The 27,255-nt window shown below is 34.1% G+C and overlaps 4 protein-coding genes across 4 annotated transcripts; 2 read left to right on the forward strand and 2 right to left on the reverse strand.

Annotated features, from left to right (window-relative positions):
* Positions 1-1,709: 1,709 nt before the first annotated feature.
* On the reverse strand, positions 1,710-4,688 carry LOC139986378 (transmembrane reductase CYB561D2-like). Its single transcript, XM_072001662.1, has 2 exons — positions 4,559-4,688; positions 1,710-3,610 (listed from the first exon to the last, which is right to left on the reverse strand). Exons 1-2 carry the CDS (start codon positions 4,686-4,688, stop codon positions 3,069-3,071), a joined length of 672 nt encoding a protein of 223 aa, XP_071857763.1. The 3' UTR covers positions 1,710-3,068.
* Positions 4,689-4,767: 79 nt separating this feature from the next.
* Positions 4,768-8,587, forward strand: LOC139989949 (sodium- and chloride-dependent glycine transporter 1-like). The gene is made up of 4 exons (XM_072008706.1): positions 4,768-5,078; positions 5,295-5,651; positions 6,523-6,732; positions 7,601-8,587. The coding sequence occupies exons 1-4, from the start codon at positions 4,965-4,967 to the stop codon at positions 8,006-8,008; spliced, it is 1,089 nt and encodes a 362-aa protein (XP_071864807.1). The 5' UTR covers positions 4,768-4,964; the 3' UTR covers positions 8,009-8,587.
* Positions 8,588-18,637: 10,050 nt separating this feature from the next.
* On the reverse strand, positions 18,638-21,616 carry LOC139986382 (transmembrane reductase CYB561D2-like). The gene is made up of 2 exons (XM_072001675.1): positions 21,449-21,616; positions 18,638-20,518 (listed from the first exon to the last, which is right to left on the reverse strand). The coding sequence occupies exons 1-2, from the start codon at positions 21,614-21,616 to the stop codon at positions 19,997-19,999; spliced, it is 690 nt and encodes a 229-aa protein (XP_071857776.1). The 3' UTR covers positions 18,638-19,996.
* A 79-nt stretch (positions 21,617-21,695) lies between these two features.
* LOC139989957 (sodium- and chloride-dependent glycine transporter 1-like) lies at positions 21,696-25,515 on the forward strand. Its single transcript, XM_072008720.1, has 4 exons — positions 21,696-22,006; positions 22,223-22,579; positions 23,451-23,660; positions 24,529-25,515. The coding sequence occupies exons 1-4, from the start codon at positions 21,893-21,895 to the stop codon at positions 24,934-24,936; spliced, it is 1,089 nt and encodes a 362-aa protein (XP_071864821.1). The 5' UTR covers positions 21,696-21,892; the 3' UTR covers positions 24,937-25,515.
* Positions 25,516-27,255: the final 1,740 nt, after the last annotated feature.

Below are 27,255 nucleotides of genomic sequence, written 5' to 3' on the forward strand. Positions count from 1 at the left end.
TAATAAGACAGATTGTTGTATGTTAGCGAGTATGTGTCTATGGAAAATCGTTGGATGTTGAAGAAATAGCATTAAAACCGCGATTTAATACGTTTGCTTCTGATACGCTACTCGTGTCTCTCAGAAAATTTCAATGTTTACTTTTAAAATCAGCCTATGATTCAGAAACCTTTTCAATTCCATTTCTTCAACTAATTCTTGTAAATCTTCGTATTTATTTCATTTTTGCGAGTTACATTATAAGGTACTTTACAGTTTCCTTGTTGTCATGTGATTTTGTTAATATAAGTTTATACTATTGATCAATAAGAAATGCTGACATTTCTTTATACTATTACTTATCAAATTTTTAGAAATTCATAGTTGCTACAGCTACAGGTTTTATTTCAGCTATTAGAAGATATCGCATTATTCGCGTTAATATACCATTTTCTTCTGCCATTGGACGTTATACACAATGTACGTGTAAGAAGAGAAATTCTTTTGTATGATAAAAATTTTATTTCGTACGTTACCATTGTTTCAAGATATATATACAAACATTTCAGATTTTACGATTTGTTTCCTTGGATTTGATTAATTATCTTTGCATTTAGCGCTTGGATAAATTATACGTACAAACAAATTTTTAATTTAGTAGACCTTAAATATTTCAAATCTAAAACTACACAGAAGACGATGTTTCTATAAGAGAAAATTGCGAAAATTGACAACTGATGTTTACAAATGTTGCTTTTATATATTCTACAAGTCGATTACGTAACACACATGTATCTTAGCAAAAATTTTAGAATCTTTTAAATTAGATTTAGTTAATTCTATCGATCCTATTGTTTTCACTAGAATTAACGTATACCTCAATCAAATTGTATATTTTCAACCAAACAGAGAGGCATACGGGAAACGTATAGACGAATGCATGATCAAACGCATGTAACTTCTAAGGCAGTGAAGCTACCGAAGGAATACGACAAAGCAATTTAAACGAAAAATCCAAAGTCGTGTTCTATCTATATCAAATAAACGTGCACCTAAATAATACGCAAACGCAAACACGTATACACGTATGTATATGTGTACATCAAACATGAATGTACGTACATATATATATATATATACATATATATATATGTATATAATACATTACGTGTTGTTACACAACGTTAACGATGATCCACACAAACAGATTACGAGAGGACGTTTTACGCGTGATTAGGTTCGATTTCGGATGTTTATCGTACGTTGACGATTACGAGGAATTTTAGAAGTTGGTCCAAGAAAAGGAGAAATTAAGGGGAAAGATGAGAGAAAGTGGAAAAAATACGATATATAAGAGACGATCAGATCATATCGAGGATAAGAAATTGTATTAATATACATGTACATTGCATTGCGGAAATATATACATTATGTAAATTCTATATATATATATATATATATACATATACATACATATGCATATATATATATATATATATATATATATATATATATATATATATATATATATGATGCGTGTGTAATTAATAAAGTGTTGATATATATGGTTGACGATAATGCCACCGCCTCTATTGTCTTCTCTATTCGTTTATTTAATAATCTTATGTTAAATGTCCAAGCAAATATTATTTCAATATATATATTTTATTTTTAAATAATATTATACGATACTATATAATGTCTTAATAAGTTAATATTACAAATCTGCATTATCTTTTTGGTAAACGTTTCTTATATGTACTACTTATTTATATATCTAAAAATATATGTTTTTCTCTTGCCAGGTGAGTTTACAAGCATTTTTGGTGCATTTATATAAACGTTTCATTTCTTTCCTTCTCTTCTCTTGTTTTCTTTCTTTTTTTTTTTTTTTTTTTGGCATATTAACTGTTCGATGAACACAATCGAGGTATAACAAATCTTTCTATTCGTTCATTTATGAATAATTCTACGAGTATCTGGTTAAACATGGCTTACTTAAATTATCACTCGTTTATTTTAACTTAAGCCTTGAGTTTGAATTTTACGATTAGCATTAATAGAGTTTTGTAGCTGGATATTTGAAAAGTATCGAACATCATCTTGATACCGTTAACAACGATCGAGACGATTATCTTAGGAATTAGAGAAATTATCTAAATCTAGCTTTAAAATTGGTCGTCGTAATCGCTGTACAATCATCGGAGGACGGAATGTCTGAATTATAAGTAGATTAACCCTTTGACATTGTTAACAGAATGATAAATAATTCAGAATGAACGATTTAGAAAATAATTATTTCTTCATCAGAAATCCTGTACATTTCCTGCTTCACGTACGAGAAATACATATTTTCAACTTTTTAAAAAAATAAATATATGAAAATTCAAAATGTGAAATTTATAGCGGATAATATATATTTAATACGTTTTGTCTGCTATACTAATGCCATACTAGTATGCTTGCTACGCCGTTAAATAGTAGAGAATGTTATTTCTTCCTTTCTTATAACGAAGAAAGCTTTGGATTTTGAAATCATAAAAAATAAAACTATTTCAATTATAGAGATCTGGATTATGATGTTTCAACGAAAATCAATCGTGGCAATTAACTCGATTAAATCTTATCTTACTACGTGACACGATAAAAGCGTCTTATCTATGTCAATGTAATCGACACGAAATACTTAATCCAATAAGAATATTTTTATAGATCGATCTCTATTGCTATGCTGATCTCTGATCGAATCTAGAGTAACGTAAGACAAATAAATCGCGTTTATTGAACAGACTACAAACAAACTCTGAACACAATCATGCTCTTGAATCTACTTCAGGCTTTGTTATAGTTATCCCATATGCAAAAAGGATGAGAATCTTTCTCGTTCATCGACGAGTACGTACATCACGTTTACCATGTACTTCATAAATCTTTAACATATTTCATTGGCTTTGAAAATCTAAAATTCTCTGCCTTCGTAGTCAAGTTGTTGAAGGTACGTTGATCCTGGATAAAAGCGTTGAAATTGTTTCCCTTTGCTACAGTACGTAGACGTTTGCTATAGTAATATACGATATTATACAGAGTAATTAGGTGGTAGCAGGTGGCGGACCGAAAACCACTCTGCTTCTCGAAACAGCTCCTAGAACCGGCTTCAGAAGGATGAAGAAACCCGCGATGAAGAACGCTGTGAACGTCAAGCTTCTTCCAGTATAGCCACCAGGCCACCATTTCGTGTACGTGCCCGTGATCAACGTCGCAAGCAAGAGCACCGTGACTATGATACCACCAAACGCGTGCATGATTTTCAGAAGAACCGGCCTGAAACGCGGATACAGCCACCTGGAATTGTTGGTGACGATGCCGAACGCAGCTGTTAGAAACGCCAAGATAATGCTGACCAATCCGAGGATCGCGTGAGGCGTGACAAAATGCGGATTATTGTTGTTGTTCTTGTTGACCACGATGATGATCAGTCCGACTAATACTAATGCTAGACCGGTGGCGTGCAGGATCCAGTGAATCGTTACTCTATTGACTCTGGACACCTTCCAGCCGACATACGCTTCGCCGGAAACGCTGAATATCGCCTCGGTTATCAGAAGACCCACCTGTATCGAGGAAAAAGTTGCTACTTAATCGATTGGCGTTTAAAGAATTTTGTATGGGAACAAAGGGAACAGATAAGTTTTGCTATGGGAATGGATGTCGGTTCGATCATGTGGAAAGTTTCGTAGGGTTTGAGTAGATTTGACGGAGATCGTTAGGTACCAGATTCCACAACGGAGTTGCGAAGTGTTTTTAGGTGATTGTCAAGGTTACTTTTAGTTAGTTTTATATTCTAAAATATCTATCATTTTAATATGTTTTCATTGGCTTATGAGGAATGTTTTGTATAGCGGGAGGGAGTCGCGAAGTGTCTTTTAGAGGGCGGTTCTAGATTGAAATATAGTACATCATTAAACATTTAATTTCTGCAAACTATTATATCGTATTTGCCCACTTCTTTCGACAGCGTTATGTAAATCATTCGCACTGTCGAAAATGTTTAAGTCTGTGATCTTGTTTCAATCGTTCTAAAAAGCTCAGTAACGCGATGACCACCGTGGCAGCCAACGTGTTTCTTAAAATTTCAATTTATAGCGTTACATCATTTACATCACTTACTGTGTCAGTGCACCATCTGCATGTTGATACCCAGATGGTAGAATCGCAATGTCCTAACTCTCAAAAATAGCAATTATTCCTGGCCGTGTCATAAACTCGGCCCAACGACGAGCTCTAACACGTAGCTTTAGTGTTTGACGAATTTGATAGGCAGAGCAATCGACAGCAATCGACAGCAATCGACAGAGAAAATAGCGATCGTTTTAGTTTACTCAGAGAATGTTGCAACCAATTTGCGAATTGTGTTGTCGTTAATCTATCTATTTAGCGACGATGGCAATAAAAAATAATTCATTGCACGTCTCTTAGACCAAGGGAACATTATTAAAATATCAGTGTTTAATATCGATAAAGAAATATTAATCGGTTTGTACAGAATATGATAATCTGCCATGGGGCAAGTGCGGATCACCATGGAGCACCAGCGACTGCTTCATGCCAGAACCTTTAGCGCAATGTGTAGATCTAGCCACGAACACCTTCGACCCAAAATGTTTCAATTCCACTGAGATAGTCTTTGGTAATGTGACTGTGGGAAACATCACCAGTGCCTTAATTAAAAAATCAGATGCCGAGGAATATTTCATGTAAGTAGAGTACATTCACAAGTATTGCTATTAAATCTAACAAAATAAGAATTATGCTTCGTATCGTGTAATTGATTCAGTAGTGATAAACGCGAAATAATTCAGAAAATAAAGTTATTAGTTGCGAACTAAACCACTTTTCTAATATATCATTTCAATCATACGTTACGCAGCACTGTAGTGTTGGGGTTAAGTAGCGGCATCGACGACATAGGTTCAATTCGATACCCGATGGCAATTACTCTCCTGCTGACTTGGGTTATCGTCTTCCTCTGTCTGTACAAAGGTGTTCAAAACTCAGGAAAGGTTGTATATTTCACTGCTCTCTTTCCACACATCATTCTGGTAAGCGTAATTTTGATCAACTCTTCTTTAGAATTTTTATTTTCTTCTGGAATTCTATAATCTGACTTATTTTCCATACTTGTTAATATCGCGATTACTTTTTTCAATTCCTGCTAATACGCGTCCTATCATATCGAATGATTTTCCCCACACACCTTTTTTGATTCCAACCAACGCGGAGAGCTGTAAACGAAGAAGTCTGTTTTCTGTTCGTAGATCATTCTTTTCATTCGAGGGATTTTACTTCCCGGCGCCCGGGAGGGCATTCTCTTTTATCTAATGCCCAATTGGAAAAGGCTACTGTCCGCGAAAGTGTGGGGCGAAGCGGCTGTGCAGGTTTTCTTCTCCTTGAGCCCTGCTTGGGGTGGTTTGATAACGCTCAGCTCCTACAACAAATTCCACAACAACTGCTACAGGGACGCGTGGATCGTCACCATCGGCAATCTCGTCACGTCCTTCTTCGCTGGTCTTTTCATTTTTTCTGTGATCGGATTCCTGGCTCACGAGTTTCGCGTTCCTGTCTCGTCTGTCGTCGATCAGGGTATTGGACTGGCTTTCATTGTCTATCCTGAGGTACGTGAATATAGAATTATTATTAGCATAAAACGTTCTTCCTTTTGTAAACTTATTTTAGATCAGGCTCGAGTTCTTTTTTGTGACATTATGTTGGATGAATATTTTTTAAAAGTTTATCATGTATTTGATCGTGTCTTTGGATCGTGTCTTGGTTTCATTTATTTTTCTTTGCTCTTCACGCGCTTCAAAATATTTCGATTAACATTTCGATAGATTTGTTAGAATGATACGTGTAATTATTACTAGATTGCGGTTTATACATTTAAGGGAAATTTAAGCATGCAGAAGTGTATGTGTAGTGCGCTAAAATATATATGATATTCGATGTAAATTATTCGTTATAATATCTGTAGACCTTGATTTATCTATCTATTCTATCTTTCCTTGATTGTGTTTATAAATATCCGAATTTACATGAACAACCATAGTCTAATAATTATTGTGCAATCAATGTTTATTACGTATCAGTAGTATTTATACAATTCATTTCTACAGATTCGATGAAAGAAGTAAAAGACGATAGACTGAAGTAAATTTTAGAAATCGACATTATAGGGAGAACTGAAAGACTTTAGGATTACAAATCAGATTACTTCTTTATTTTCATACAAAACGAAAGTACCTACCTCTGTAACAGCATTGATCGTTTTGTTATTTTACTTTTTATTCTACTGCTACATTTTATGCTGCAGTGTATTAGCTACACATTCTTTTAATATTAAATGTTATACTATCTAAGAATATATATCAGACTAAAACATTTGTATAAACATTATCATACATTAATCATTAAAAGATATATTTTATATATTCATTACATATATAAAGTATACTGTGTTAATTATATACTTTTATGTCATACAAATAGGCAGTAACTCGTTTACCACTTGCATCACTTTGGTCGGTGCTCTTCTTCATGATGCTGTTCACTTTGGGTCTCGATTCTCAACTCGCTCTGATAGAAACTGTTACTACAGCGATCCTCGATGGCTTTCCAGTATTGAGAAAATACAAATTTTGGGTCGTCCTGGCAACATCTGTATTCGGTTACCTCGGTGGTCTCATTTTCACTACCAATGTAAGTTTATATTGTACATAGAAGAAACCGCGAATATTTCTTTTCTACAACTGATACTAAAAAGGATAAGTAAATAATTTCAAACGTAGAAAAAAGAATTCGTAAACGTTACTAATAACTAGAAACTTGTATTCATCGAACTTTAATCACTTTTCATTTATAAGATTAAAAAATACCAAGTAATACACGACTAAATTCAAAATAAGTGATCATTATAAAAAGCTTTATATTAGTTATAGAAATTTATTATATCGATGAAGATAATATTAGGAACCTACGATTATATATGTGCTTTAATTATTATATCGAATTCACATATCTAGGTAACTTCATATTATATTAATATTCTGTAATTAATAATCTGTAATGCATAATCTTGTCACTTGATAACGTAATTATATCTACTAATATATAACAAGTACGCGATACTTATCAGATGGAGCTCTCGAGTGTATTTATGTATATCTTAAATTATGGCCGTAAGCTAACAGATAAACTGCCTGTCCATTTATAAAACTGTACTACTTTTTACTTCATCGTCTTATTATCTTTACAATCTGAATATTCTAGTGTTATTCGTAGCTGTTATCTCCTTTTATATATCTATTACCTATACCCTAAAGTATCTTAGAAATATTAGTGTACGATAAATAAAATAATTATCGTCTTTCACAATATTCAATCTGCTTATATGTTCCATGTACGTTATAATTTATTTTCCCAAGTAAAAGGTTACAAAAAAATGAGACAGAGTTTCACATTTATTTTTCTACGGATCCATAACATATAAATTAAAAATTACAAAGTATTTTACTTTTTTGAAGAAGAATGCTCTTAATTAAAATGTCACATTTCGCTGCACTTGCAGTCTGGTATGTACTGGTTGCATTTGATGGACAAGTACGCAGCGAATTGGGCGGTGTTATTCATCGCCATAAGCGAATGTATCGTGGTCGGCTGGATCTACGGTGCGGATCGATTTCTCGACGACGTGCAGCAGATGGTCGGATCTCATAGTCGTTTCTGGAGACTTTTCTGGAAATGGATGTGGAAAGTGATTACACCAGCTACGATCTTCTTCATCCTATTTTCTAATTGGGTCGAATACCATCCGCTTACATACAATAACTACGTTTATCCAAAATGGGCGAACATTGTTGGATGGATTATCAGTATGCTACCAATATTGGTCATCATTGGTGTGGCTCTCGTAAGTAAAATTAAATCGTTCGACGTTGTTCGCGGTGAAATACGAGTGTCGTCGTTTACAAAGTAATTTAGGAACACGATAACATTTAAAGTATTTGGTCTCTTGAAGTCGGAGGAATTGAATGAGAGTTTCAGGATTGGTACATACAATAGAATGTGGATTATTGGAATATTGATTATTGGCACGCCGATTATAAGAGTCCTTGATTGCATAGACAGAAGTTCTTTCAATTCTCGAGTGTTTTGTCATGTATGATTGTAACACAGAAACAGTTATATTAATATAACAAAGTACTTAGGTGCACCAGTCATCATATCGGTCGAAAGTCTTTTCCCCTTTTCGTGAAAATTAGCAGTTTAGAGTTAGAGCTTCTGTGCGTAGTTACTATATGATTTTATATAAGTTATAACAAAGCGAAGTAATAATAGCTACATTGAATGACAATACACTGACAGCAATGATTTGGAGATTGTATCTCCCTAGATATTATACACTTCACGCCGTCTTTACGATCATTTACCTTTACATTCATTCGTCCTTACAAACATTCTCCTTCTATCTAAACAAATATCGAAAATGCTTTGACACTTCGAAAAAAGTGCGTAAGTGCAGTATTTTAGGAAGTAAAATATCAATATCTCGATTGATTTAAAATACACGATAAAGAACCATCGATGTTTTCTTTCATTTTCTAAAAATCCTTCCATTCCAGTCGCGTGGCAATTTTTATTTATAGCAAAAGCCGCCTGATCAATAAAGTGTTAATATTTCTATGAACTATGCGCATAGTAAATGACGCTTCAGAATTAAGAGAAAAAAAGGACTCTTGCTTCTCATAATAATTAAAATACGTATAGCTCAACCTTGGTATCCTAATAGTTTTATCAACAATTCCACTAATATTATCAAAATATTCCCAGGTATATATACGTATATATATATACGTTATTCATTACAGTATCAACTGAGGAATCGGAGTCATCGTTCTACCTACGACGAGGAGAGCAATAATGGCAACGATCTCGACGACAGGCTGTCATGGCAAAGATCAGGAAGAGGGCAAATGAAGAACAACGGGAATAATGTTTGGTGCCGCGCGAAGATGCTTTTACAACCTACTTCTAAGTGGGGTCGTGGGGCCAAGAATTTATCTATCCCGTCGATAACGATCACTCACACACCAGATGATCTGCCAGGTGATCTGCCAGGTAATCAAGGACTTGATTAAGCTCCAGTCGTGTGCAAGTAAACATCATCCGACAGGACGTGTATTACGTTACGGCACGGCGTGGAGCGGCGTGGTGGATGCATGGTCGTACGAGGCGCAATTTTCATCAGTTTCGGTTCTAATTGCATTTAACTCGGCTGGTAGCAGATAATAATTAATCTAAATATAATAAGCTATGATAGACATTCGATGCCATTATGACCGAGCGAAGGTTAACGCTGTACAGGTACAAGGAAACGGTGTTTTTCTTATATTAAACGAAATTATCTCGGATTTGTGTAGAGGTCTCTGCTTACATCGTGTGCTGACGGTGATCGATAATCAGATACGTCTGGATACGCGATTGTTGGATATGCAGGGTGCTGCAGAAAATATGTGCCTCGTATTTTAAAACTATAATATATCAGTCGTATAGTTGTCGACCAAATTCTGATAGAATGAAACGCTAGCAAATACACGATTGTTTTATTTGTAAAGCACAAATGTTACGAGCAGTCTGCGGACGTTCGTGCATCTATGACAAAACCAGATATGCAAAATGCAAATACAAAATGTCAATAGTTTATAATCGTATTAAATAGGTCGATAGAATTTTAAGTGACAAGTGGCAATTTTATCAGTGAAGGATTATAACGATCGATTTACATATATTTAGGATAATTGCTAATTATTAATCACCCAATGGTATTTCATTAGTTCTTAATTATATTTTGCGGAAGGAATTCTTTTCACGACTAACATTTTCGGAAAATTTTACGAAGAATGTAATGATACATTCAAATTGTCCTAATATAATTATCATCGTATAATAGAGAAATTATTGCTCTTGTGATAAGCAAATCCTAACTATAACGTATATTTCTTGCATATAAGCCAACGTTAATTAATAGCTTCATAACATGATGTTAATGGAACAAGAGAAATTGCGTACAATGTGTAGAATAACGTCATGCATATTTAGAGAAGTCCAAACAGAGTTTCAAGCAAATCTTTGCATATGTACATACACGAACTAATATAAGCAAATATTTATCGTGTTGTATCATATAGAATGTCCGATGTTTAACGACTCCGCACTTCACCAAACGCTAAGAGAAACACATTTCTACACGCAGAAATTACAAAGTTAAAACGATACAAAAAAAACCTTCAGTTGTATTGTATTGTACAAAGATACAGACATTTGTTGAAATAGGAAAATTTAGGAAACATTGATACAATAAAATCAGACATTTTATATGTTACAACCTACTAGATCTACTAGGTTTCATGAAATAAATTCTAACGTAGGGCCATCAGCAGAATACAATACCGCTAGAGACACCGTAATCCTGATAGACAGTGATCCAATGATGGAACAACCCCCGAGCACGTCTGTCATCACTCAGAACCTTCCTGGACCGTCAATCTTGAAGGATCCTAGGAAAACCGGTTCGACCACAATCCAGCAAATCTAACATGTTCCTTTCACCTTTGATGACGAGTCCGCCTAAAAATTTATTGCCAAAGATACAACACGCTAATAACAGGTAATTGTATATCGCAGATAGGTTCAATAACGATCGATGATCGATCGGGTGGCGGTCGAACGAAGAATGGCATTGAAAGTTCCAACAGAAGAGAGATATTCCTATGAATTTATTTTTTTAAAGAGGAATAATCAGTATATTTTTTCATATACTCGAACACCACAATCCTATTAAATTATATCTTTCATTCCAATAGCATATACGATTAATTATATGACAATTAAAGTATTTTTGTAATTTATTAAATTATTTTAAAATTGTTAAATTTCATTTTCATTCTCGTTTACTTTACCAGAGAAGATGTTTGACATTCTGCTTTCTTTTTTTACAAGTTTCACCAGTTCCAACGTAGACTGGTAAGAATATTTAACCATTATCGTCGTTTAACATTCAATGGCCATTATTTCGTTGTAAGATAGTATGTGAAAACTTGTAATCGGTATAGCGAATCGCATGAAATGTAGAAAAGGAAAGGACCAAAAAAAATTTATCGATCGCGACCAGATAGAAGACTGTCAATGTGACGAAGATGCCGCCTGAAAAGACTGTGACACGACTCTGCGCACGCGCGCTGCGATGTAAAACCGTTAGGGAAAATTACGCTACTCCACTGCTTTCGATTTTACATATATAAGAACACGAAGAAAACAAAGAAAATGATAAAAAAAAATCTCACACACGGACACACACATTGTAACGTATTCTAGCGAGGAAAGTTACGTATTTATCTCTACCTACGCTAAAGCTTCATTATACAAATTATTAAGATATAGCAATGACCTTACCTTTTTCAGTTGGAAATCACTGAACGATTCAATTGCTCCCGTGTAAAGTATCTTATCTAAGATAATGTTCACTTGCACAGCGGATCAATTTAAGCGTTCCGTGCTATTGCGCATGTTCAATTTAACTGTCAAAATCAATAGGAGTTCGCGGTTAATTTCGCCTCGTCGTAATTCACATCAATGTAATCTCGTATCACTCGCCATAACCAAAAAAAAAAAAAAAAGAAAAGAAAAAAAAAAAAGAAAAGAAAATACAGGCTAAATCTCTATTAATCCACTAGACAATTTTATCGCAGAATATTTGATGTTATCCGATAGGTTCCGTGAGTGTTCGGTACAGTAGCTTATCTAAGACTGTTCCCTTGCACAGCGGATCAATTTAAGCTTCCCGTGCTATTGCGCATGTTCAATTTAAGCGTTCCCTGCTATTGCGCATGTTCAATTTAAGCGTTCCGTGTTATTGCGCATGTTCAATTTAGCTGACAAAATCAATAGGAGTTCGCGGTTAATTCCGCCTCGTCGTAATTTACATCTATATAATCTCGTATCACTAGCCATAAACAAAAAAAAAAAAAAAAAAAAGAAGAAAAAAAGAAAAAAAGAAAAAAAGAAAAAAAGAGGGAAAAAAATACAGGCTAAATGTCTATTAATCCACTAGACAATTTTATCGTAGAATATTTGATGTTATCCGACAAGTTACGTAAGTGTTCGGTATTTTATCGATGTTGACTCGTGAAATGTTTCATATCTAAGTACCAGTTACGCTATACCGTTTATCGAGAGAATAAGTGTGATCGTTCAAGAGCGTAAATTTCGAGGAATTGGAAAGTCGAGGGGATTTAAAAAGGGAAGGAAGCGGATCTAATTGTAAGTGCTGAGAAAGGGGAAAAATGACGCGCTCTTAGACAGTATTATCTTGCTAAAGCAAGGATGATTAGCGCTATCCTTCTTTCTGCGTTCACTTGTTGATCGTTAATTGATGGTATATAGAATATTTTTGTTAAAAACATGATTGTTGCTATATTTTAGTCGTTTTAATCCTTTCAGCATTACCACCATCGTGGCAATGGAATTTAAAGTGAGATTGAAAATCTCTGAGAATTTTAATTACGTAAGAGAATTACGCACTAAGCATACGATAACGTAAGCGATTCATATATTTATTTATAGTTTCGGTTTACTTCTTTCGATATCTCCAACGACTGATTAATATGACGTTTTATCGAAGTTTAATACTTTTACTTCCATTTTCACAGACTGAAAATAGAGAAGAATAATTCATAACTATGATGATCTATTTTATTGACTTTTTTTAAATTAGGAATTATTGTTATCGATAGCGATGATAGTAAAAGCGAAGCTTTTACAAAGAGTCAATAAATATCGTGGTTCAATGTTTAAAGGATTATATTGTTGAGTGTCAAAGATATATAATGTTTAGCGATAGAAGAGAATTATTCGTCGTTATAATAATGTACTCAATATGATCGGAAGTGAGAGGTGAGAGAGCGAATTTAGACGGACGAAGTATGACAATTATTTACGAAGGTTTCGATGATACGATGCGATTTATGCCGCTTTGCATATTTCGAGGTGGATAGTAAAGTTAATGGTCGACGTTTACCCTTCGATGATGTAGTCTCTGAACAGGTTAAGCAGGTGTCGATTAACAGGTAACTACGATACTCGAGATATTGTAATAATAGGATCACGTACTACAAAAAGATTTATGGTTGGATAATTTGTTGCGCAATGAATATGAATAATTTCTTGTGCAATTAATATTCAAATACTAAAAGAAAAGAGAAATAGAGCGAAATGTAACACTTACAAATTTTTAAAAATTTATATTAGCTTTCATATCTTCAAAATTTATAGAACTATAATTATTTGTTATATCGACGTGGCTACCGTTACTTCTTATATTCAATTCATTATGTTTCATTACTTTTAACATTCAGAAATTAATTTGTGCAAATATTAAGTATTTCGCAATTTCCAGCTAACAATATCGTTAGACAGGGAATCACGTTTTTTTCGATTTTATCTTAAATTTTGTCACATGTAGCATAAGCAGGTCGACTATCTGCCTGGTTTGTATATTAAAAGCTTATATTTTTCGATCGTTGTACGCAGGAGTTATTTCGGTTAAGAGATTCAGGGAGAAGCAGCTACTTCGATAGTTTAATTCTGTAGTCTATAAACTGAGCTTAGAAACATAGGGGAGTTCCTTTTATTTTTTGCTATTAATATAGATAGGTGGTAGCCATATTTCTAAAGGGGATAACACAGGCCATTAAATCACTTTTATTTCTCCTTACACAAGACAAGATGAAAAATATATACCAAAATAGATATGAACTTCCCATTAAAAAATTTATCGATGTTTTCATTTTAAATAATTTTGAATAGCAGGAAGTAAGCGATATAAAGTCGTACCAGCTTAATTGTGAAAATCATTATATTAGTAATAAATAATGTGCGTTTAGAGCTTTTTGTAATCCTATTAGTTTCTTTCTTTACAAATCATTCCGTCGAGTTCTGCATTAATTTTCTTTTATATACATATATATACGTACTTATTATAGAAACTTACTAAGTATATTATTATTAATTGTATAGAAATTAGATATGCACATATTAAACTCCTTTTCCAAAATTACAAAAGAAGAAAAACGAAAGGAAAAGGTCGTGATCCTTTATGTACGATATTTTCAGCCAACGAATACTTCGCCCGCTTAAACTTGCAATTCGATCGCATCCACAGTTGGAGGATGACAAACACTTGATCTGTCCTTGTTAAACTTAAAAAGACAAAAAAAAAGAACTCTATTTTCTCGTAGATCGACTGTCGAATGTTTCCGCGTGTATAACGCCTCCAATTCCCGTTATCAATTATAATATCTATTTTCCAACTGCGTAAACTGTTCAGGGTTTCACCTAGTCTAAGGTGTGAACCATAGACACTGAGACGATGGAAGGGTATTTAGAACGAAGAGGGAAGAAGGAGGAAAGAGGAGAGGGTTGTGTCGTTTGACGGTTCAGCGAGGAAAGCGTTTCGGATCATTTCAGACCTAAAAATAGGAATTATAAAATAAACGTTTAAGTCAGTGATGCGATTTCTTTTTTTTTTTTTTTTTTTCGCTGCGTTTCGTTGAGTGAGTGCACACGACGAAAAACGTGCGGAAAATATGTATAAGTGTACTGTTCTAGAGTAACAAGGGCCTAACTCCACTTTTTATATTCTTAACAGTCCACGTATTCGCGTTCATTGGTAACGTACACAATTTTTATTATCACAAATTGACTGGTCTCGTTCTCCTCGTTGCTTCGTCGAAGTATTTTTCGTTTGCGCATAAAATGACCGTACCTAAAATTAGAGTATCGTTTTACAATCCTTTGACTTGTTGTTTACGTTAAATTCAACGAACAGGAAAAAATACAAGTTGCCGCGAAACTTTGCCCCTTAAAAATCTTTTTTTTTTTACACGGTGGTTCCTGGTTACAGGAACTTTCAGCAAACCGTTTTCATTAGAATAAGTTTCACGAGTTTTACGTAAACATGAAATTTGCAAGCGATGAAAATTTCGAAGCTTCCTGCAATTATACGACTCGTTCGTAAGAAATCGCATCGTTCTCGTTATATCTGTGATCAATATGGTTTGTAAGTAATCAAAGTGGACGTTAAGAGTAAATATTCGTCCTTTGCCATTAATCCTTTGCTCAAAGAGATGAACAAGTGGAGGAGGATTCACACTATTGGTGTATAAGATGTATTCTCGGTGACCTAATTAACATTTTAAAATCTAGTCGTTGTCAATACTCAGAGCTTCACATAAAGTAGGCAAAAATCGAATCTATTCATGTTCAAATATCGAAACCCAAAAGACTCTGTATCCCAGTTAGTCTTTCAGTTAATTGAATGTTCGAAATTCTTTCGATCCTTCATTTTACAAACATACGAATACGTACAAAACACGGTGATCAAAATATCAAGTATACAATTATCCATTAAGTATCATAGATTTTAATAATCTATCGTTTGTATTAAGATCCGTCCGTTTTCGATGAAACGTTCATTTCCTTTTCAACGAAATATTTCCGCTACTATTCGTTTAATGGGAAGAAGCATTAGAATAACCGCATAAGCTTCGTTTGGATTAGTCAATTTACTTCGATTCAACAAATTTCAATTCGGGTAATACGAAACCAGCCTGCAATTTTCATCTATTTTACTCGAATTTCTATACTTGTTCTCATCAATTACCAAAGACTCTTGATAGCATATGATTAGCAATATTTCACATACCGATACGAATGAATTTACTTGACCAAACGAAACTTAATTAAATATGCTTTCAGGTTTTAAAAACAAACTCGAGACCTTTCAGTTGTTCGTTGACTTAAAGAAATAATGTAATCTTACTTCTAAATTTTGTTTAGAACTTACTGATATGTACCGATGCTTCTTCTTATAAACTTTACATTCTGTTATATTTCGTATATATAAAATTTATTTATTATAAATATATGTTTCTAATCCAAAATTGTAATTTTTTACATACATCCGTAAATACGTTCCCTTCATTCTCCATCAAGTATCCTCTTGAAATCCAAGTAACTTAATTAATCTGAATGAAGGTACACGTACTGATATATTCGGATTAGACAGAAACGAAACTATACCGATAGGAACGCGAGAAACGCACTCCAACTAGCCATATCCGAGACATAATCAAAAAAGAAAAAAAAAGAAAGAAAAGAAAAGAAGAAACAAGAATTCTTCGTTTAAGGGAACCCTGACGAATGATTGTTCGATCGATGGATAGATTTTTCCAGCTCGAGAAACGCGATTAAAAAGAGCACTGAGAAACAATCGCGAGAGAAAAGAGAAGATATAAAGTGCTTGGGATTCGTGGGAAGAAAGGGTGACTGATAGATAAGTATTCGACACATGGTCGACTGTCCTAGATAGGGTTAAGATTTCGATGACGTAGAATTATCGGTAATAACGCGGTAACCTTGTTGCTATTACAATGAAACGTATAAAGACTCGTGGCTTAAATGGTTTGAATATTTCATTAATTAAATATAATTAGAAGAAAATAATTGCAATTATCTTCTCTGTATAATTTCCAACAAAATCTTATTTGATATTTAATATGATTTGTAAGTGGTTATCGATTTACGTCTCAAAGTACTCGAACTGAAAAATAATCTTCCTTTGGCTATTTCGTTTCTAAGTTGCTGCGGATCGTTCGTGCGAAGATTTCGATACGTGAATTCAGGGTTACCGAGTAATGTTTCGGATTTTACGTCACCAAGAGCAACCAGTAGAGCGAACAGTACAAAGTAACATGTCCTAGAGCTGATCGAGAAAGAGAAAAGCGTTCGAGAGCGAGGATAGTGTTAGGTGGTAGCAGATGCGTTATGTTTCATGGGAAACGACAGGATTAATATTCGTTCGCGTTAATAAGACAGATTGTTGTATGTTAGCGAGTATGTGTCTATGGAAAATCGTTGGATGTTGAAGAAATAGCATTAAAACCGCGATTTAATACGTTTGCTTCTGATACGCTACTCGTGTCTCTCAGAAAATTTCAATGTTTACTTTTAAAATCAGCCTATGATTCAGAAACCTTTTCAATTCCATTTCTTCAACTAATTCTTGTAAATCTTCGTATTTATTTCATTTTTGCGAGTTACATTATAAGGTACTTTACAGTTTCCTTGTTGTCATGTGATTTTGTTAATATAAGTTTATACTATTGATCAATAAGAAATGCTGACATTTCTTTATACTATTACTTATCAAATTTTTAGAAATTCATAGTTGCTACAGCTACAGGTTTTATTTCAGCTATTAGAAGATATCGCATTATTCGCGTTAATATACCATTTTCTTCTGCCATTGGACGTTATACACAATGTACGTGTAAGAAGAGAAATTCTTTTGTATGATAAAAATTTTATTTCGTACGTTACCATTGTTTCAAGATATATATACAAACATTTCAGATTTTACGATTTGTTTCCTTGGATTTGATTAATTATCTTTGCATTTAGCGCTTGGATAAATTATACGTACAAACAAATTTTTAATTTAGTAGACCTTAAATATTTCAAATCTAAAACTACACAGAAGACGATGTTTCTATAAGAGAAAATTGCGAAAATTGACAACTGATGTTTACAAATGTTGCTTTTATATATTCTACAAGTCGATTACGTAACACACATGTATCTTAGCAAAAATTTTAGAATCTTTTAAATTAGATTTAGTTAATTCTATCGATCCTATTGTTTTCACTAGAATTAACGTATACCTCAATCAAATTGTATATTTTCAACCAAACAGAGAGGCATACGGGAAACGTATAGACGAATGCATGATCAAACGCATGTAACTTCTAAGGCAGTGAAGCTACCGAAGGAATACGACAAAGCAATTTAAACGAAAAATCCAAAGTCGTGTTCTATCTATATCAAATAAACGTGCACCTAAATAATACGCAAACGCAAACACGTATACACGTATGTATATGTGTACATCAAACATGAATGTACGTACATATATATATATATATACATATATATATATGTATATAATACATTACGTGTTGTTACACAACGTTAACGATGATCCACACAAACAGATTACGAGAGGACGTTTTACGCGTGATTAGGTTCGATTTCGGATGTTTATCGTACGTTGACGATTACGAGGAATTTTAGAAGTTGGTCCAAGAAAAGGAGAAATTAAGGGGAAAGATGAGAGAAAGTGGAAAAAATACGATATATAAGAGACGATCAGATCATATCGAGGATAAGAAATTGTATTAATATACATGTACATTGCATTGCGGAAATATATACATTATGTAAATTCTATATATATATATATATATACATATACATACATATGCATACATATATATATATATATATATATATGATGCGTGTGTAATTAATAAAGTGTTGATATATATGGTTGACGATAATGCCACCGCCTCTATTGTCTTCTCTATTCGTTTATTTAATAATCTTATGTTAAATGTCCAAGCAAATATTATTTCAATATATATATTTTATTTTTAAATAATATTATACGATACTATATAATGTCTTAATAAGTTAATATTACAAATCTGCATTATCTTTTTGGTAAACGTTTCTTATATGTACTACTTATTTATATATCTAAAAATATATGTTTTTCTCTTGCCAGGTGAGTTTACAAGCATTTTTGGTGCATTTATATAAACGTTTCATTTCTTTCCTTCTCTTCTCTTGTTTTCTTTCTTTTTTTTTTTTTTTTTTTGGCATATTAACTGTTCGATGAACACAATCGAGGTATAACAAATCTTTCTATTCGTTCATTTATGAATAATTCTACGAGTATCTGGTTAAACATGGCTTACTTAAATTATCACTCGTTTATTTTAACTTAAGCCTTGAGTTTGAATTTTACGATTAGCATTAATAGAGTTTTGTAGCTGGATATTTGAAAAGTATCGAACATCATCTTGATACCGTTAACAACGATCGAGACGATTATCTTAGGAATTAGAGAAATTATCTAAATCTAGCTTTAAAATTGGTCGTCGTAATCGCTGTACAATCATCGGAGGACGGAATGTCTGAATTATAAGTAGATTAACCCTTTGACATTGTTAACAGAATGATAAATAATTCAGAATGAACGATTTAGAAAATAATTATTTCTTCATCAGAAATCCTGTACATTTCCTGCTTCACGTACGAGAAATACATATTTTCAACTTTTTAAAAAAATAAATATATGAAAATTCAAAATGTGAAATTTATAGCGGATAATATATATTTAATACGTTTTGTCTGCTATACTAATGCCATACTAGTATGCTTGCTACGCCGTTAAATAGTAGAGAATGTTATTTCTTCCTTTCTTATAACGAAGAAAGCTTTGGATTTTGAAATCATAAAAAATAAAACTATTTCAATTATAGAGATCTGGATTATGATGTTTCAACGAAAATCAATCGTGGCAATTAACTCGATTAAATCTTATCTTACTACGTGACACGATAAAAGCGTCTTATCTATGTCAATGTAATCGACACGAAATACTTAATCCAATAAGAATATTTTTATAGATCGATCTCTATTGCTATGCTGATCTCTGATCGAATCTAGAGTAACGTAAGACAAATAAATCGCGTTTATTGAACAGACTACAAACAAACTCTGAACACAATCATGCTCTTGAATCTACTTCAGGCTTTGTTATAGTTATCCCATATGCAAAAAGGATGAGAATCTTTCTCGTTCATCGACGAGTACGTACATCACGTTTACCATGTACTTCATAAATCTTTAACATATTTCATTGGCTTTGAAAATCTAAAATTCTCTGCCTTCGTAGTCAAGTTGTTGAAGGTACGTTGATCCTGGATAAAAGCGTTGAAATTGTTTCCCTTTGCTACAGTACGTAGACGTTTGCTATAGTAATATACGATATTATACAGAGTAATTAGGTGGTAGCAGGTGGCGGACCGAAAACCACTCTGCTTCTCGAAACAGCTCCTAGAACCGGCTTCAGAAGGATGAAGAAACCCGCGATGAAGAACGCTGTGAACGTCAAGCTTCTTCCAGTATAGCCACCAGGCCACCATTTCGTGTACGTGCCCGTGATCAACGTCGCAAGCAAGAGCACCGTGACTATGATACCACCAAACGCGTGCATGATTTTCAGAAGAACCGGCCTGAAACGCGGATACAGCCACCTGGAATTGTTGGTGACGATGCCGAACGCAGCTGTTAGAAACGCCAAGATAATGCTGACCAATCCGAGGATCGCGTGAGGCGTGACAAAATGCGGATTATTGTTGTTGTTCTTGTTGACCACGATGATGATCAGTCCGACTAATACTAATGCTAGACCGGTGGCGTGCAGGATCCAGTGAATCGTTACTCTATTGACTCTGGACACCTTCCAGCCGACATACGCTTCGCCGGAAACGCTGAATATCGCCTCGGTTATCAGAAGACCCGCCTGTATCGAGGAAAAAGTTGCTACTTAATCGATTGGCGTTTAAAGAATTTTGTATGGGAACAAAGGGAACAGATAAGTTTTGCTATGGGAATGGATGTCGGTTCGATCATGTGGAAAGTTTCGTAGGGTTTGAGTAGATTTGACGGAGATCGTTAGGTACCAGATTCCACAACGGAGTTGCGAAGTGTTTTTAGGTGATTGTCAAGGTTACTTTTAGTTAGTTTTATATTCTAAAATATCTATCATTTTAATATGTTTTCATTGGCTTATGAGGAATGTTTTGTATAGCGGGAGGGAGTCGCGAAGTGTCTTTTAGAGGGCGGTTCTAGATTGAAATATAGTACATCATTAAACATTTAATTTCTGCAAACTATTATATCGTATTTGCCCACTTCTTTCGACAGCGTTATGTAAATCATTCGCACTGTCGAAAATGTTTAAGTCTGTGATCTTGTTTCAATCGTTCTAAAAAGCTCAGTAACGCGATGACCACCGTGGCAGCCAACGTGTTTCTTAAAATTTCAATTTATAGCGTTACATCATTTACATCACTTACTGTGTCAGTGCACCATCTGCATGTTGATACCCAGATGGTAGAATCGCAATGTCCTAACTCTCAAAAATAGCAATTATTCCTGGCCGTGTCATAAACTCGGCCCAACGACGAGCTCTAACACGTAGCTTTAGTGTTTGACGAATTTGATAGGCAGAGCAATCGACAGCAATCGACAGCAATCGACAGAGAAAATAGCGATCGTTTTAGTTTACTCAGAGAATGTTGCAACCAATTTGCGAATTGTGTTGTCGTTAATCTATCTATTTAGCGACGATGGCAATAAAAAATAATTCATTGCACGTCTCTTAGACCAAGGGAACATTATTAAAATATCAGTGTTTAATATCGATAAAGAAATATTAATCGGTTTGTACAGAATATGATAATCTGCCATGGGGCAAGTGCGGATCACCATGGAGCACCAGCGACTGCTTCATGCCAGAACCTTTAGCGCAATGTGTAGATCTAGCCACGAACACCTTCGACCCAAAATGTTTCAATTCCACTGAGATAGTCTTTGGTAATGTGACTGTGGGAAACATCACCAGTGCCTTAATTAAAAAATCAGATGCCGAGGAATATTTCATGTAAGTAGAGTACATTCACAAGTATTGCTATTAAATCTAACAAAATAAGAATTATGCTTCGTATCGTGTAATTGATTCAGTAGTGATAAACGCGAAATAATTCAGAAAATAAAGTTATTAGTTGCGAACTAAACCACTTTTCTAATATATCATTTCAATCATACGTTACGCAGCACTGTAGTGTTGGGGTTAAGTAGCGGCATCGACGACATAGGTTCAATTCGATACCCGATGGCAATTACTCTCCTGCTGACTTGGGTTATCGTCTTCCTCTGTCTGTACAAAGGTGTTCAAAACTCAGGAAAGGTTGTATATTTCACTGCTCTCTTTCCACACATCATTCTGGTAAGCGTAATTTTGATCAACTCTTCTTTAGAATTTTTATTTTCTTCTGGAATTCTATAATCTGACTTATTTTCCATACTTGTTAATATCGCGATTACTTTTTTCAATTCCTGCTAATACGCGTCCTATCATATCGAATGATTTTCCCCACACACCTTTTTTGATTCCAACCAACGCGGAGAGCTGTAAACGAAGAAGTCTGTTTTCTGTTCGTAGATCATTCTTTTCATTCGAGGGATTTTACTTCCCGGCGCCCGGGAGGGCATTCTCTTTTATCTAATGCCCAATTGGAAAAGGCTACTGTCCGCGAAAGTGTGGGGCGAAGCGGCTGTGCAGGTTTTCTTCTCCTTGAGCCCTGCTTGGGGTGGTTTGATAACGCTCAGCTCCTACAACAAATTCCACAACAACTGCTACAGGGACGCGTGGATCGTCACCATCGGCAATCTCGTCACGTCCTTCTTCGCTGGTCTTTTCATTTTTTCTGTGATCGGATTCCTGGCTCACGAGTTTCGCGTTCCTGTCTCGTCTGTCGTCGATCAGGGTATTGGACTGGCTTTCATTGTCTATCCTGAGGTACGTGAATATAGAATTATTATTAGCATAAAACGTTCTTCCTTTTGTAAACTTATTTTAGATCAGGCTCGAGTTCTTTTTTGTGACATTATGTTGGATGAATATTTTTTAAAAGTTTATCATGTATTTGATCGTGTCTTTGGATCGTGTCTTGGTTTCATTTATTTTTCTTTGCTCTTCACGCGCTTCAAAATATTTCGATTAACATTTCGATAGATTTGTTAGAATGATACGTGTAATTATTACTAGATTGCGGTTTATACATTTAAGGGAAATTTAAGCATGCAGAAGTGTATGTGTAGTGCGCTAAAATATATATGATATTCGATGTAAATTATTCGTTATAATATCTGTAGACCTTGATTTATCTATCTATTCTATCTTTCCTTGATTGTGTTTATAAATATCCGAATTTACATGAACAACCATAGTCTAATAATTATTGTGCAATCAATGTTTATTACGTATCAGTAGTATTTATACAATTCATTTCTACAGATTCGATGAAAGAAGTAAAAGACGATAGACTGAAGTAAATTTTAGAAATCGACATTATAGGGAGAACTGAAAGACTTTAGGATTACAAATCAGATTACTTCTTTATTTTCATACAAAACGAAAGTACCTACCTCTGTAACAGCATTGATCGTTTTGTTATTTTACTTTTTATTCTACTGCTACATTTTATGCTGCAGTGTATTAGCTACACATTCTTTTAATATTAAATGTTATACTATCTAAGAATATATATCAGACTAAAACATTTGTATAAACATTATCATACATTAATCATTAAAAGATATATTTTATATATTCATTACATATATAAAGTATACTGTGTTAATTATATACTTTTATGTCATACAAATAGGCAGTAACTCGTTTACCACTTGCATCACTTTGGTCGGTGCTCTTCTTCATGATGCTGTTCACTTTGGGTCTCGATTCTCAACTCGCTCTGATAGAAACTGTTACTACAGCGATCCTCGATGGCTTTCCAGTATTGAGAAAATACAAATTTTGGGTCGTCCTGGCAACATCTGTATTCGGTTACCTCGGTGGTCTCATTTTCACTACCAATGTAAGTTTATATTGTACATAGAAGAAACCGCGAATATTTCTTTTCTACAACTGATACTAAAAAGGATAAGTAAATAATTTCAAACGTAGAAAAAAGAATTCGTAAACGTTACTAATAACTAGAAACTTGTATTCATCGAACTTTAATCACTTTTCATTTATAAGATTAAAAAATACCAAGTAATACACGACTAAATTCAAAATAAGTGATCATTATAAAAAGCTTTATATTAGTTATAGAAATTTATTATATCGATGAAGATAATATTAGGAACCTACGATTATATATGTGCTTTAATTATTATATCGAATTCACATATCTAGGTAACTTCATATTATATTAATATTCTGTAATTAATAATCTGTAATGCATAATCTTGTCACTTGATAACGTAATTATATCTACTAATATATAACAAGTACGCGATACTTATCAGATGGAGCTCTCGAGTGTATTTATGTATATCTTAAATTATGGCCGTAAGCTAACAGATAAACTGCCTGTCCATTTATAAAACTGTACTACTTTTTACTTCATCGTCTTATTATCTTTACAATCTGAATATTCTAGTGTTATTCGTAGCTGTTATCTCCTTTTATATATCTATTACCTATACCCTAAAGTATCTTAGAAATATTAGTGTACGATAAATAAAATAATTATCGTCTTTCACAATATTCAATCTGCTTATATGTTCCATGTACGTTATAATTTATTTTCCCAAGTAAAAGGTTACAAAAAAATGAGACAGAGTTTCACATTTATTTTTCTACGGATCCATAACATATAAATTAAAAATTACAAAGTATTTTACTTTTTTGAAGAAGAATGCTCTTAATTAAAATGTCACATTTCGCTGCACTTGCAGTCTGGTATGTACTGGTTGCATTTGATGGACAAGTACGCAGCGAATTGGGCGGTGTTATTCATCGCCATAAGCGAATGTATCGTGGTCGGCTGGATCTACGGTGCGGATCGATTTCTCGACGACGTGCAGCAGATGGTCGGATCTCATAGTCGTTTCTGGAGACTTTTCTGGAAATGGATGTGGAAAGTGATTACACCAGCTACGATCTTCTTCATCCTATTTTCTAATTGGGTCGAATACCATCCGCTTACATACAATAACTACGTTTATCCAAAATGGGCGAACATTGTTGGATGGATTATCAGTATGCTACCAATATTGGTCATCATTGGTGTGGCTCTCGTAAGTAAAATTAAATCGTTCGACGTTGTTCGCGGTGAAATACGAGTGTCGTCGTTTACAAAGTAATTTAGGAACACGATAACATTTAAAGTATTTGGTCTCTTGAAGTCGGAGGAATTGAATGAGAGTTTCAGGATTGGTACATACAATAGAATGTGGATTATTGGAATATTGATTATTGGCACGCCGATTATAAGAGTCCTTGATTGCATAGACAGAAGTTCTTTCAATTCTCGAGTGTTTTGTCATGTATGATTGTAACACAGAAACAGTTATATTAATATAACAAAGTACTTAGGTGCACCAGTCATCATATCGGTCGAAAGTCTTTTCCCCTTTTCGTGAAAATTAGCAGTTTAGAGTTAGAGCTTCTGTGCGTAGTTACTATATGATTTTATATAAGTTATAACAAAGCGAAGTAATAATAGCTACATTGAATGACAATACACTGACAGCAATGATTTGGAGATTGTATCTCCCTAGATATTATACACTTCACGCCGTCTTTACGATCATTTACCTTTACATTCATTCGTCCTTACAAACATTCTCCTTCTATCTAAACAAATATCGAAAATGCTTTGACACTTCGAAAAAAGTGCGTAAGTGCAGTATTTTAGGAAGTAAAATATCAATATCTCGATTGATTTAAAATACACGATAAAGAACCATCGATGTTTTCTTTCATTTTCTAAAAATCCTTCCATTCCAGTCGCGTGGCAATTTTTATTTATAGCAAAAGCCGCCTGATCAATAAAGTGTTAATATTTCTATGAACTATGCGCATAGTAAATGACGCTTCAGAATTAAGAGAAAAAAAGGACTCTTGCTTCTCATAATAATTAAAATACGTATAGCTCAACCTTGGTATCCTAATAGTTTTATCAACAATTCCACTAATATTATCAAAATATTCCCAGGTATATATACGTATATATATATACGTTATTCATTACAGTATCAACTGAGGAATCGGAGTCATCGTTCTACCTACGACGAGGAGAGCAATAATGGCAACGATCTCGACGACAGGCTGTCATGGCAAAGATCAGGAAGAGGGCAAATGAAGAACAACGGGAATAATGTTTGGTGCCGCGCGAAGATGCTTTTACAACCTACTTCTAAGTGGGGTCGTGGGGCCAAGAATTTATCTATCCCGTCGATAACGATCACTCACACACCAGATGATCTGCCAGGTGATCTGCCAGGTAATCAAGGACTTGATTAAGCTCCAGTCGTGTGCAAGTAAACATCATCCGACAGGACGTGTATTACGTTACGGCACGGCGTGGAGCGGCGTGGTGGATGCATGGTCGTACGAGGCGCAATTTTCATCAGTTTCGGTTCTAATTGCATTTAACTCGGCTGGTAGCAGATAATAATTAATCTAAATATAATAAGCTATGATAGACATTCGATGCCATTATGACCGAGCGAAGGTTAACGCTGTACAGGTACAAGGAAACGGTGTTTTTCTTATATTAAACGAAATTATCTCGGATTTGTGTAGAGGTCTCTGCTTACATCGTGTGCTGACGGTGATCGATAATCAGATACGTCTGGATACGCGATTGTTGGATATGCAGGGTGCTGCAGAAAATATGTGCCTCGTATTTTAAAACTATAATATATCAGTCGTATAGTTGTCGACCAAATTCTGATAGAATGAAACGCTAGCAAATACACGATTGTTTTATTTGTAAAGCACAAATGTTACGAGCAGTCTGCGGACGTTCGTGCATCTATGACAAAACCAGATATGCAAAATGCAAATACAAAATGTCAATAGTTTATAATCGTATTAAATAGGTCGATAGAATTTTAAGTGACAAGTGGCAATTTTATCAGTGAAGGATTATAACGATCGATTTACATATATTTAGGATAATTGCTAATTATTAATCACCCAATGGTATTTCATTAGTTCTTAATTATATTTTGCGGAAGGAATTCTTTTCACGACTAACATTTTCGGAAAATTTTACGAAGAATGTAATGATACATTCAAATTGTCCTAATATAATTATCATCGTATAATAGAGAAATTATTGCTCTTGTGATAAGCAAATCCTAACTATAACGTATATTTCTTGCATATAAGCCAACGTTAATTAATAGCTTCATAACATGATGTTAATGGAACAAGAGAAATTGCGTACAATGTGTAGAATAACGTCATGCATATTTAGAGAAGTCCAAACAGAGTTTCAAGCAAATCTTTGCATATGTACATACACGAACTAATATAAGCAAATATTTATCGTGTTGTATCATATAGAATGTCCGATGTTTAACGACTCCGCACTTCACCAAACGCTAAGAGAAACACATTTCTACACGCAGAAATTACAAAGTTAAAACGATACAAAAAAAACCTTCAGTTGT

The sequence above is a fragment of the Bombus fervidus genome, chromosome 1, assembly GCF_041682495.2.
Source record: "Bombus fervidus isolate BK054 chromosome 1, iyBomFerv1, whole genome shotgun sequence".
Classification (NCBI taxonomy): Eukaryota; Metazoa; Arthropoda; class Insecta; order Hymenoptera; family Apidae; genus Bombus; species Bombus fervidus.

Excerpts from the sequence above, each read along its gene's own strand:
- LOC139986378 (XM_072001662.1), bottom strand. The coding sequence starts at position 4,688 with ATGTTTCCCACAGTCACATTACCAAAGACTATCTCAGTGGAATTGAAA. Across the intron at positions 3,611-4,558 it reads GCAGTCGCTGGTGCTCCATG|CAACTTTTTCCTCGATACAG; the intron begins GTGATCCGCACT and ends TCGATTAAGTAG.
- LOC139989949 (XM_072008706.1), top strand. The coding sequence starts at position 4,965 with ATGGCAATTACTCTCCTGCTGACTTGGGTTATCGTCTTCCTCTGTCTG. Across the intron at positions 5,079-5,294 it reads TCTTTCCACACATCATTCTG|ATCATTCTTTTCATTCGAGG; the intron begins GTAAGCGTAATT and ends TTCTGTTCGTAG. Across the intron at positions 6,733-7,600 it reads GTCTCATTTTCACTACCAAT|TCTGGTATGTACTGGTTGCA; the intron begins GTAAGTTTATAT and ends CTGCACTTGCAG.
- LOC139986382 (XM_072001675.1), bottom strand. The coding sequence starts at position 21,616 with ATGTTTCCCACAGTCACATTACCAAAGACTATCTCAGTGGAATTGAAA. Across the intron at positions 20,519-21,448 it reads ATGGCAGATTATCATATTCT|GCGGGTCTTCTGATAACCGA; the intron begins GTACAAACCGAT and ends TCCTCGATACAG.
- LOC139989957 (XM_072008720.1), top strand. The coding sequence starts at position 21,893 with ATGGCAATTACTCTCCTGCTGACTTGGGTTATCGTCTTCCTCTGTCTG. Across the intron at positions 22,007-22,222 it reads TCTTTCCACACATCATTCTG|ATCATTCTTTTCATTCGAGG; the intron begins GTAAGCGTAATT and ends TTCTGTTCGTAG. Across the intron at positions 22,580-23,450 it reads CTTTCATTGTCTATCCTGAG|GCAGTAACTCGTTTACCACT; the intron begins GTACGTGAATAT and ends TCATACAAATAG.